The sequence below is a fragment of the Pyrus communis genome, chromosome 14, assembly GCF_963583255.1.
Source record: "Pyrus communis chromosome 14, drPyrComm1.1, whole genome shotgun sequence".
NCBI lineage: Eukaryota > Viridiplantae > Streptophyta > Magnoliopsida > Rosales > Rosaceae > Pyrus > Pyrus communis.
In genome coordinates, this window is record NC_084816.1 from 1,231,050 (window position 1) to 1,244,099 (window position 13,050).

Here is a 13,050-nt window from a genome sequence, read left to right on the forward strand (position 1 = left end):
TTATGGTGGCAGCAATGGTGATGATTATGGCGATGATATTGAAAACAGTTGACACACTCAACCCGATTAACCATTAAACTAAGGTAGAGATTGTTGGCTATCACCATAGTTGGAACGAAGCCATAAGTAGAGTTTTATAAGTGTGATAATTAGAACCAACAGGTTAAATTAATTAAAAGCAACTAAAATTATACCGCAAGAAACGAAAAACTACAAACAACCTCTCTACTTGAGACACAATAGGGTTTTTCTCCTTGAATACATGTCACAAGTTCACAGTATAACAGTAGTAAATGCAACAGTGTTTGCAACCAATCATGCATTGTGCAAACACAATCATAGATTTGATTATTTATTAATAAGTAAGATCACCCTACTCATATCCTAACGAGAGATGCATTGCTGCGAAGCCCGCTCATAGTCGTCAATTGCTGCTTTTGTCTCACTAAATTTCGGGAGGAGGGGAGGAGGGGAGGAGGGGAGGAGGATAATGTGTGGGTGATTCATAGTCATTTATTTACAATGCATTTAATTTTATTTATTTATTTATGTAGTTTGAATTTATTATTTTTTTAAATTGTTTTATTTTATGACAAAATTGTACTTTTAAGCAAAAAAAAACCCCAAAATTTTATTTAACAGAAGAAAAATGCAAATCATTTCGCATTTCTCCTCACTCTCCACACTTCCCCTCCCTCGCCTCTCTCTCTCCACCGCCCTCAACCTCCGCGGTCGCCCTTCCAAATTCCCATTTTACCCCTCCAATCACTTCGAAATTCCCAGGCTGCCCCTCCTCGCATGCAACCTCAGCTCCGGCCGCAGCCAACAGCAAGCACCCATGGACTCACCCCCGCCGCAGGCCGCCGCGTCGGTCGACTCCGTGACACATGATTTCCAGAATCAGAGCTTGGCCAGCGACGGCGGCGATGAGAAGATTTGCAAGAATGAAAGCAACGGTGTAAGTTACACTCAGAGGGTTAGGTTGAAGCTCGAAGATCTGAATTGGGACAACTCGTTTACCAGAGAGCTGCCTGGTGATCCTCGGACCGATACGATTCCGCGAGAGGTTACCTTGTTTTTCTTTTCTGTTTTGATGTTTGGGTTATTTTCTGTTTGGTTGCTGAGAAATGGAGGAAAGGAAAGTGTATCGTGTATATTGGGTGTGTGTTTGTTACTAGCTAAAGGCTTTCACTTGCGTTTTTGTTTCGTACCCAAATCGGAGAAGTTGTTAACTTTAATCATAAATGCTTAGTAAATTGTAGTTACTCAATCGAGAAATGGCCAAGTAACTTACGATTTGTGTGTTGTGAACTGGGTTCTGTTTGGTTGCTGAGAAAGTGGAGGAAAACCAAATAAGAAATTGAAACATATGTGCGGTCTGTGTGTGTACTAGTTAAAGGCTTGCATTTACTCTTTTGTTTCATGCCCAAATCAGAAAAATTGTTAAATTTATGCATAACTGCTTTGGAATTTGTACTTACTCAATCGAGAAATTGCTGAGTGGCTGACAGTTTGGGTGTTGTTAGTTGGGTTAGTTTAATTTGGCTATGGAACTGTATCATTGATAGGTTTGATTGTGATTTCATTTCTTGCTTTGAGCTCCAGTTTGATTTTTACTAGCTGAGGGGGTGATGGCGATGCGTTGTAATTAGAATCGTGGTAGTCCGAGAGCTACTTCTTATCAAGTTCACTTAATTTGGCTGTGGAGCAGTGCCATGATAGTGTTTATTGTGATAGATCTCTTGCTTTGAGCTATAATTTGAAATTTTTACTAGCTGATGAGGTATTATGTTGTAATTTGATGTTATGCATTCTGGGTTTTGATTATCAGGTGTTGCATGCTTGTTATACCAAAGTGTCCCCGTCAGCTGAAGTTGAAAATCCTCAGCTTGTTGCATGGTCAGAATCCGTTGCTGAGTTTCTTGATTTGGATCCTACAGAGTGAGTGTTCTTGTTTCTTGTGCTCCCGGGAACATCAACTGTTAATGCTTTTATAGAACATGGATGAGAAAATAAACTTTATTTTAAGAGTGTTTGGTGGTATCAGAAAGAAAGAAAAACTGGTGTTTTGACAGCATATATTATGGATAATGGTTTTGATGGTACTTGGAACCTGAATCTGTTTCTACCTCTACACAAGAACCTTATGGTTGGTACTTTAGGAAATTAGATCAGTGTGTAAATAACATGACACTACCATTTTAACTTGTAACTGGAAATATGGTAAATTAGTGCCCCAGATAATTTATACATTTGGAGTTGCTAAATTTTCACATGTTTTTTAAGATTCGTGTTATTGATTGAAATTTTCTTTTCTTCGAGTTCTGATATTTAGCTGGGGTTATTGTTTCCTTTGTACATGTGTTTTGCATCTTGTATGACTGCTTTGGCTTCGGACTTGCTGTACCTAAACCTTGAATAATATACCATAGTCCTTCACTCTGATGAATGATGAGTACATATGTTTTGCACTTGTGGTATGTCATGGTTCATGGGACTAATTTGCCACCTTATTTGGAGTTACAGATTTGAAAGGCCAGATTTCCCTCTTTTATTCTCTGGGGCGTCTCCCTTGGTGGGATCGTAAGTGCTTCTCTGAATATTATGTTATGAGGCTCACATTTGTGCTTGTCAATTTTCATCAACAACTGGATCGTAACTGCTTTATTTATGCAGGTTACCCTATGCTCAATGCTATGGTGGACATCAATTCGGCATGTGGGCTGGACAGTTGGGAGATGGACGGGCTATTACTCTTGGGGAGGTTCTTAATTCTAAGTCTGAAAGGTGGGAACTTCAGCTTAAAGGTGCTGGAAAGACTCCTTACAGTCGGTTTGCAGATGGCCTTGCAGTGCTTCGTAGTAGCATTCGGGAATTCCTTTGCAGTGAAGCAATGCATAATCTTGGAATTCCAACAACACGAGCTCTCTGTCTTGTGACAACAGGAAAATTTGTCACGCGTGACATGTTCTATGAGTATGTTAATTAGAACTCTATGCAATGAGTATTTTTCTACCTAATCATGTTTTACTACGAGAACCATACACCATCTTTACTGGATAATTTCTCTTTAGTCTTTGAGATAAAAGAACCTTCTCGGTTTGATCGTATGCTAAGATATCAATATCTTGCTCGGGGAAAGGATGAATTTTTTAGGAATATATGTTCTTCTTATTCTCTTCTTAAAAGAAATTCCTCATGTCTTCATTTGCAGTGGCAATCCAAAAGAGGAGCCTGGTGCAATTGTTTGCAGGGTTTCTCCATCCTTTCTGCGTTTTGGGTCATACCAAATACATGCCTCTAGAGAAAAGGAGGACCTTGAAATTGTTCGTGCTCTTGCAGACTATGCCATTAGGCATCACTTTCCTCATATAGAGAACATGAGTAGAAGCGAGAGTTTATCTTTCAACACAGGCAACGAAGAAGTTCTTGATCTGACATCTAACAAGTATGCAGGTAATAATTTTTTCTTTGGAGTCAAGGTGTTGGTGCTGGTGCCTTAATTTACTTTCAATAAGACAGGATAAACTATTTCTTATTGTGGAAGCGTAATGAATCGGAACTTCAGTTTACAAGTGTTGTATAAGTTTACTGGTCATAACTTTCTCATGTTGTGCACCTTCCTATGGTCTTATCCCATGGCATTATGGTAGTTTATTTTTCATTTTTCTCTAGAAAAACCATTTGGGTTGATTTAGGATTGAAGCACTTATTTAGGATTTAGCTTCCATACATTTCCTTCATGTATGCCTGCATTCGTAACTATGGAAGTTCAATTTTCTTTTTTCTTCTTTAGAAAAACCATTTGGATTGACTTAGATGCCAAACACCTATTTAGTACACTCAGTTGACAGTTGCAGAGTCCTAATTGGTTCAGTAGTTTTGTAGGAAGTTTTGTATTCCGGCCAAGTTAGTAGTGTGGTGAGCTCCCATATTGGGCATGGAAAGTGATTAAGATGGGATGGTATCTCTCTTGTATGCAACGTACACTTTGGACTAATAAAAATGGCTTCAGGTTCTGTTAAAAGCTAATACGAATAGGGACGAAATATCTTGTTTTAAAGTTGCATCCATAGAGTTTCTTCATGGAACTGAGTGAAGACTCAAATCAGATGTCTGCTGTTGATACTGTGGTCCATGCTGGAGCACGTTACACAGGGACCATCTTATTATATTAATAGAACTTAGTCATTGTGTTTCACAGAATGAAAAAAAGAAAAGAAAAGAGACGATTTGATACATCACCAGTTTCTGTTTAGCTTGTAAAGTTTTAGTGCTAAATATGTTATGCTAGGTTTGTACCAAATGTGGTTACGACTATTGTACTGAACCTTGGTCTTTTCTCTCATCTACCCGTACTGCCACTCCGAAAATAGTTTCTGATAGACGTCTTGCACATCATACTTAATTAGTTGTTTTTCTGAACTTTTGCTCCCATCATGGTTTTTTAACAGCTTGGGCAGTAGAGGTTGCTGAGCGTACTGCTTCCTTGGTTGCCAGATGGCAGGGGGTTGGTTTTACTCACGGTGTGTTAAACACTGACAATATGAGCATTTTGGGTCTTACCATCGATTATGGTCCTTTTGGATTTCTGGATGCATTTGATCCACGTTACACGCCGAATACCACAGATCTTCCTGGGAGGAGATATTGTTTTGCAAATCAGCCAGATATCGGCTTATGGAATATTGCACAATTCACTAGAACTCTGGTAGCAGCCAAGTTGATAGATGATAAGGAGGCGAATTATGCAATGGAAAGGTAATTGTCATTCCTACACCTCTATCCTAATTAAATGTATGTTGAAGTGGGAGTTAATTTTCAATTTTCGGGGGATTTTTATAGATATGGAACCAAGTTCATGGATGACTATCAAGCTATAATGACCAAAAAACTTGGTCTCCCCAAGTACATTAAACAGCTGATCAGTAAACTTCTGAATAACATGGCCATCGACAAAGTGGATTACACAAACTTTTTTCGGCTGCTATCCAATATCAAAGCTGATCCCAACATTCCCGAAGAGGAGTTGTTGAACCCACTAAAGGCTGTTCTATTAGATATTGGGCAGGAGCGAAAGGAGGCATGGATCAGCTGGGTGAAAATCTACATAGAGGAGGTATGATGAACTCTGGTTTTCTTGTAACTTCCATCTCGGAAAAGTATATTGGTTTGATACCAACATTGTATTCATCGTAAACATTGTTTTCGCTCAGAATATTGTTAAACTCATCCAGTGGCTAGATTCTCGTCAAAAGCGAACATTATGTCATCTGATTTTCTCACAAATTATAGTTTTTGTTTGTGCAGCTGGCCAGTAGCGGCATCTCCGATGAGGAGAGGAAGGCATCAATGAATGCAGTGAACCCTAAATATGTTCTCAGAAACTACTTATGCCAGAGTGCTATTGATGCAGCTGAACAAGGTGATTTTGAGGAGGTTCGGAGGGTGCTTAAAGTAATGGAACGACCATATGATGAGCAACCGGGAATGGAGAAATACGCTCGCCTGCCCCCGGCGTGGGCTTATAGGCCTGGAGTTTGCATGCTGTCTTGCTCTTCATGAGTTTGATTATCTAATTACAATGTTATATATAGTTGGCAAAACGAGATTTTTGTTTCGTTTTTCCTCGACAGATTATCTTCGGTCATGTCATATTAAGTTGTCGTATATAATAGTCAAATTCGGGGGTTTTCTTCTCCTTCGTTTACGTCTGACGATGAAATAAAGTGGCAAGGTTGTATGATTCTTGTTTCTAAACAATTTATACAGCTTAAAGAAATGCAAGAAAAACCAGGTCAAATGGAACATGCTGCTGAAAGATTGGCTATGAGGTCATCTCCAACCGATCCAGTCAAAAGGCCATAAGGTTAAAATAGCTCGGAATGACACGAGAATCATTTCCAACCGAGGGCTAGGCCAAAGGGCTTGTGGGTTTCACCAGGTCAAAACCCCCAAATCAGGTCAGCAGGCTAACCACTTCCAGCTAGCTAGCTAGCCTTCAAGCGCCAGAATGTCAAGCTTGGCATTTTGCTAGCTTTCCAGCTCAGCCCATTTGAATGCTAACAGCTAGTTGGCGTCATACTGACGCCAGCTAGCAACGACTAGCTAATGTCATGCTGACATCAGGTTACCGTAGGAAATTGAATTTTTTTTTTTTTTTGGATGAATTTAAAAAGAAAATTATAATTTTTTTCCTATAAATACCTAAGTCATTCCTACACCATTTCTCACATACTTTCCACCATTCCATACTATTTTACCTCATTTTATTTCAATTCTTCACATTCTATTCTCTTACCTCTTCCAATAATCTTTCCTTTAATTTTTCAATAATTTCAAATGGCCACATTTGCAATGAAAGGAATGGCTTGGACCCAAAAAGAAGATGAAGCTCTTTGCCAGGCTTATAGATGGGTCTCGGAAGATAGTGTCAAAGGTAGTTCTCAAACAAGTGAAGGTATTTGAACTTGTACGTCCAAAAAGTACAATGAGTTCTACGAAGGCACCATTCCACCGAATCCCCGGAACCACGAGATTTAATCTTCAAGATGGAAAACAACGCAATCTCCACCCTAGTACTACTTGGGGGAGTTATTCAAACTTAAACAACATTAAACAAAACATTTAACAACATAAAACTTAAGTCATCTCCAACCGACCCGGCCAAAGGGTCATAATGCTAAAAATAGCTCGGAATGACACGAAAGCCGTCTCCAACCGAGGGCCAGGGCAAAGGACTTGTTGGCCCAACCGGGCCAAAACCCCTAAATCAGGCCAGTGGGCTGGCCATTTCCAGCCAGCCCTTTAGTTGGGCCCTTCTACGCCAGAATGTCAAGCTTAACATATTGCTAGCTCTCCAACGCCATAATGTCAAGCTTGACATTTTGTTAGCTGGAGTTGTCAGCTCTCCAGCTCTGCCCATTTGAATGTCAACTGTTACCTAGTGTCAGCATGACACCAACATGCAACGACTAGTTGATGTCATGCTGCTGTCAGGTTACCGTTGAAATTTGATTTTTTTTTTTTTGGACGAATTTAAAAAAAAAAATTCTAATTTTTTCCCTATAAATACCTAAGTCATTCCTACACAATTTCTCAAATATTTTTCACCATTACTATCTTACCTCATTTTATTTCAATTCCTCACATTCTATTCTCATACCTCTTCCAATAATCTTTCCTTTAATTTTTTCAATAATTTTCAAATGGCCACATCTGCAATGAAAGGAAGGGCTTGGACCTGAAAAAAAAAGATGAAGCTCTTTGCAGGGCTTATAGATGGGTCTCGGAATATAGTATCAAGGGTAGTTCTCAAACAAGTGAAGGTGGTTGGACTCGTACGTCCAAAAAGTACTATAAGTTCTTCGAATGCACAACTCCACCAAATCCCCAGAACCACGAGAGTTGTTCTTCGAGATGTAAAACAACACAATCTCCACCCTAGTATTACTTGGGGGAGTTATTCAAACTTAAACAACTTTAAACAAAACATTTAACAACATAAAGCTTAGGCCACCTCCAACCGACCCGGCCAAAGGGCCATAGAGGTAAAAATAGCTTGGAATGACACGAAAACCTTCTCCAACATAGAGCTAGGCCAAAGGGCTTAAGGGCCCTACCGGGCCAAAACCCCTAAATCAAGCCAGCGGGCTGGCAATTTCCATCCAGCCAACTAGCCCTCCAATGCCAGAATGTCAAGCTTGACATTTTGCCAGTTATCCAGCTCAGCCCATTTAAATGCCAGCGGCTGCCTGACATCAGCATGATGCTAGCTAGCAACGGCTAGCTGATGTCATGCTGCCGTTAGGTTACCGTTGGAATTTGAAAAAAAAAATTTGGACGAATTTAGAAAAAAAATTATAATTTTTTTTTCCAATAAATACATAAGCCATTTGTACGCCATTTTTCACATATTTTTCACCATTCAATACTATCTTACCTCTTTTTATTTTAATTTTTCACATTCTATTTTCTTACCTCTTCCAATAATTTTTCCTTTAATTTTTTCAATAATTTTCAAATGACCATATTTGCAATGAAAGGAAGGGCTTGAACCATAAAAGAAGATGAAGCTCTTTGCATGACTTATAGATGGGTCTCGGAAGATAGTGTCAAGGGTGGTTTCAAACAAGTGAAGTTGTTTGGATTCGTACGTTCAAAAAGTACTATGAGTTCTACGAAGACACCACTCCACCGAATCCTCAGAACCACGAGAGCTGTTCTTCAAGATGGAAAACAACACAATCTCCGCCCTAGTATTACTTGGGGGAGTTATACAAACTTAAACAACATTTAACAACATAAAACTTAGGACATTTCTAACCGACTTGGCCAAATGGCTAAAAATAGCTATAAATAACACGAAAGTCGTCTCCAACCGAGAGCTAGGCCAAAGTATTTATGGGCCCCACCAGGCTAAAACCCTCAAATCAGGCTAGTGGGTTGGCCATTTCCAGCCAGAATGTCAAGCTTGACATTTTGCCATTTTTCCAGCTTAGCCAATTGGGATGCCAACAGCTACCTGGCGCTAGCTAGCAACGGTTAGCTGATGTCATGCTGCCGTCAGGTTATCATTGTAATTTGAAAAAAAAAATTTGGAAAAATCTATTTTTTTTTTCCTATAAATACCTAAGCCATTTCTACACCATTTCTCACATATTTTTCACAATTCCATACTATCTTAACTCATTTTATTTCAAATCTTCACATTCTATTCTCTCACCTTTTCCAATAATCTTTCCTTTAATTTTTTTCAATAATTTTCAAATGGCCACATCTGCAATGAAAGGAAGGACTTGGACCCGAAAAAAAGATGAAACTCTTTGCAGGGCTTATAGATGGGTCTCAAAAGATATTGTCAAGGGTAGTTCTTAAACAAGTGAAGGTGTTTGGACTCGTACGTCCAAAAAATACTATGAGTTCTACGAAGGCACCACTCCACCGAATTTCTGGAACTACGAGATTCTTCAAGATGGAAAACAACATAATCTCCACCCTAGTACTACTTGGGGGAGTTACTCAAACTTAAACAACATGAAACTTAAACAACATTAAACAAAACATTAAACAACATAAAACTTAAACACCTACTCCATTGTTCTTTGGCCCAAAGATGTGGAACAAGATCATGTTGTAGGTATTTGTTTGTTGCACGAAAACGTATCATCCTATGACGCCTCATGTACTCATTTAAATAGATATTACCAGTTCTTGGATCCAAAGACAAATTAGGCATGTCATAGGCTAGCATTCAGAGTGCAATACCAACCTTTTGATGAGGTGAGAAACCATGACGGCCTGCTTTATCTATCTTCTGTCGAAAGTATGGATTGAGATGTTGGACATCATGAAGTAAACGCTTGAAGACATGATACCTCATCCGGAAGCGATGTCTGAAATCCTTTTCTGTGTACACCGAGTTGGAGTTGAAGTGGTTGTTCATCAGAGTTTAATGCGCGATCTCTCTATTTCGTGATTTGTAAGAGTGACCACTAACAAAGCCACCCCATTGAGGTTGTTCTTCAGTTTCCTCGTACGCCATGACCCTAACCATTGCTGCCATATATGTTGTGTTGCACCATATATGGCTTGAGATAGTTGTATGGTAGGCTGCACATAAGAAAAAAATAGACAATTGGCACTTTTTTAAAGGTACTTCAAACCAAAAAATTTCACGAGGAAATAACTTTTGATAATATTTCTAAGTTTTAGGTTTCATGATCGAAATTAAAAGAGGAATAAAACTTTGACAATTTAGATTTGAGACTAATACTTATAACTCAAGCGGTTAACAATTTAAATTATCATCTACACTTATGTGCTTGAATCTTCCGAGCATTTTTACTTTTTAAGAATGCGTATTCTTACCAAACTTGAAAAAAAAAAAAAAAAAAAAAACAAACAAACAAACAAACATGAATAGTTCTCTGGTTGAAAGTTTTAGGAAAAAAAAAAAGAAAAAAAAGTAAACACGCCAGCAAAGTCTAGAAGTGAAACGCTGCGTTCAACTCTAGAAGATTAGATTGCGGAAAGTGCTGTCACAGCCAGCAAAGTTTGGGTGGCTCGGGGACTTCTCAATCTCTCTGCAGTGGCTGGTCCAGCTTTCGTAAGACTCTTAATTTTGTTCTTAATTTTTGCTCTTTGAATTGCTTGAATCAATGAATCTACCCTCAACATTTGATGCCCATTAACTGTTCGATGAAATGCTGCTTCGAATTTGATATGATTGGTAGTGTAAATTTTGAATCTTTGGCAACTTTGAATCTACGAACTCAAGCTTAACATTTGATGCCCATCATCTGTTTGATGAAATGCCGCTTACATAATAGCCTTTGAAGAGCATTGGGTTTATTCCCGTTTCCGTTTTGGTTGTAGCTCTGGCCAAAGTGAGCTGCCACGGCACCCCAATTGTCAAACTTTAGTCTGTCTGTGTACGTTTGAACCTAAATTCTACGTGCAGAGAACGGACATGTATCGACATTGTGGAAGTTGCATCGATGACCATAACGAATGTCTGGTTCATAGCATCAAGCATTCGAGTGATTCACACTTAATTCTCCAGCATCTTACAATGTGCCAATACTTAATTCCTTCATTTATAGAAACAAAAGGACAAGTGTGCTCAAATTCGTATATCGTCTATCTGATATGCTGCGAAGTCATTGTCTTTTCGCTTTTCTTTCGGAAACTTATGTCCTGCTTTATCAAGTTACACCTGGAAGTTGAATTCTTATCGACTAGTATCATGCTTTAACTGTAAAGTTTGTGACTTGGAATGTCTCATGTTTATACCAAGTGACGTCACCCTTCCCTCGGTTTTTTTATCCATCAATTTGTAACATGCTAATCATTTCTTTAGAGTCTATAGAATGCAGTGGATGCATGTTGAGTTAATTTCATGTGATGATAAAACTAAGATGCATAATTAGTTTCTACTGTGATCTACAGGGAATGAGAGTTCCGCGAAATCTTGAGGTCTTGAGAATGGGCACCATGAGCTATCAGGAAGCACTTAAGCTGCAGGAAAAACTGGTTGCTGAAAGAAAAATTCATAAGATTCCAGATACTCTCGTGTCCCTGCAACATCCACCTACATACACCCTTGGCAAACGAAGAACTGATCACAATCTGTTGATTCCTGAGACTGAACTCAAAAGAATAGGAGCTCAACTGCACTACACACAAAGAGGAGGAGACATTACATATCACGGTCCACATCAAGCCATTTTATATCCCATTATTGCTCTTCGGGATATGGGGCTTGGTGCTCGTAAATATGTGGAGAAACTTGAGTCGACTATGATTGACTTGGCATCTCTGTATGGCGTAAAAGCTTGTCCTGGAAATAAATGTGAAACGGGGGTTTGGGTTGGAGATAGAAAAATCGGAGCAATTGGTGTACGGATTTCATATGGAATCACCTCTCATGGGTTGGCATTCAACATTGATCCAGATTTGAACTATTTCAAGCATATTGTACCTTGTGGCATTGCAAATAAAGACGTTACATCATTGAGAAGGGAGACGGACTTAGCGCTTCCTACCGAAGAAGTAGTTCAGGACCAGTTGATTTCTTGTTTTGCAAGACAATTTGGTTATAATGATCTTGTGTGGAAGGATGCTGCTTCAATATTGTCAGAGAGCGGGGAAACTGAATGAGATTCTACAATTGTTTGCCAAAAACAAATAAACGATGTAAGTTTTATACTCTTCCATTGATTTATTTGTTAAAACAATTGATTTGAAAATTGCTGGATTTGTATATCTTGTATTATAAGTAATGTGGAAAACTAAGCTCAAGTGATGAGGAAGGGTGGGAAAATGGGTTTGAGCATTTGACCACATCAAATGTATCCGAAAAAATGTATTGCAAAATTAATCTGTTCAGTAATTTCCGTTCTTGCTTCCTTTTTTTGTCATCTTTAGCTGGTAAATTGCTCCTAATACAGGATAGTAGCTTGTGGTGAATCTATGGTGTTGAAAACTCTTTTCTGCCTCTACACAAATCCTAACTTGTTTGATGAGAAAACCATGCCCTTCCAATTTGCATGTTTTACTTCTTCTGTGCTACGATATTTTGTACTAGTAATCCCCGACTGCCCCCAGTTTCCATCCCTATAGTTTTTTCCTTGCATTTTTTCGTCCTTATAGTTTCATTCCTGTCAAAATAAGGCAAAAATTTCTTCGAAGTTGCATCTTCAAGTTAGAAAATGTTGACCAAATGGAAGGAAAACTCTAACTTAGTTGACGGATTGGAATAAAGCAAAAACATAACGAAATTACAGGGACGGAGATGCAAGAAACGAACTTCATGAACTGAAGTGATAATCCTACGGACGGAGATCCTCTCCCGATCTCATTGTCTAGAGTCCAAGGATCAGGTGATCTTGGCCGCTCAAGTTGAATCCAATGGTCCCTATTAACTCATTCTGTTGGCCCACCTCACATAAACTTACGACTCCAATCTCTCTTTCACACAAATCAAAGAACTCAGAGAACTCAGAGATCCGGATAGTTAAAGAGAGAGAAAGAGAGATCTGGACACTTGGTTTATGTGAGGTGTGCCAACGGAATGGACTAATGAGGATCGAGCGATTTAAAATGAATGGTTTGAATTTCCGAGTCCGTCGGCTCCGAACTCAAGGATCCAAAGAGGATTTCAATTCCAATAATAGCATAAAACTATTATAAATAAGGTGTAGATTATAAATTTATATTGATCCCAAATGGGACTAATTATATTTTAGTGCAAGACTGATCCAAATCACATACTTTAATAAAAAAAAAAAAAATCATGGCTATATTAGAAAATGTATGAGTCAGCTTGATGGAGTGATGGGGCTTGGGCAAGTTGATAATGGTACTAAAAATAAATTGTTTTCTTACTGCTAAAATCCATGTTCTCCTTTCAACCCATTTCTGAAACCATGAAAAATCATGTGGCTTCCAAGGGGAAGGTACAAAGCTTAGTATAGTGCAAGGCTAAGAAAATGAGGACTTTCTTACCAGGGTACATACTTAAGCAGTTAAGAGTATTTCGCTTTTACA

At 38.8% G+C, this 13,050-nt stretch overlaps 2 protein-coding genes across 2 annotated transcripts; both read left to right on the forward strand.

Annotated features, from left to right (window-relative positions):
* The first annotated feature begins 614 nt into the window (after positions 1–614).
* LOC137715901 (uncharacterized) lies at positions 615–5,746 on the forward strand. Its single transcript, XM_068455262.1, has 8 exons — positions 615–1,066; positions 1,832–1,941; positions 2,527–2,583; positions 2,677–2,976; positions 3,215–3,456; positions 4,455–4,761; positions 4,846–5,119; positions 5,311–5,746. The coding sequence occupies exons 1-8, from the start codon at positions 650–652 to the stop codon at positions 5,563–5,565; spliced, it is 1,962 nt and encodes a 653-aa protein (XP_068311363.1). The 5' UTR covers positions 615–649; the 3' UTR covers positions 5,566–5,746.
* Positions 5,747–9,986: 4,240 nt separating this feature from the next.
* On the forward strand, positions 9,987–11,909 carry LOC137716319 (octanoyltransferase LIP2, mitochondrial-like). Its single transcript, XM_068455757.1, has 2 exons — positions 9,987–10,108; positions 10,951–11,909. The coding sequence occupies exon 2, from the start codon at positions 10,954–10,956 to the stop codon at positions 11,659–11,661; it is 708 nt and encodes a 235-aa protein (XP_068311858.1). The 5' UTR covers positions 9,987–10,108; positions 10,951–10,953; the 3' UTR covers positions 11,662–11,909.
* The last annotated feature ends 1,141 nt before the right edge of the window (positions 11,910–13,050 follow it).

Excerpts from the sequence above, each read along its gene's own strand:
- LOC137715901 (XM_068455262.1), top strand. The coding sequence starts at position 650 with ATGCAAATCATTTCGCATTTCTCCTCACTCTCCACACTTCCCCTCCCT. Across the intron at positions 1,067-1,831 it reads CCGATACGATTCCGCGAGAG|GTGTTGCATGCTTGTTATAC; the intron begins GTTACCTTGTTT and ends TTTGATTATCAG. Across the intron at positions 3,457-4,454 it reads GACATCTAACAAGTATGCAG|CTTGGGCAGTAGAGGTTGCT; the intron begins GTAATAATTTTT and ends GTTTTTTAACAG.
- LOC137716319 (XM_068455757.1), top strand. The coding sequence starts at position 10,954 with ATGAGAGTTCCGCGAAATCTTGAGGTCTTGAGAATGGGCACCATGAGC.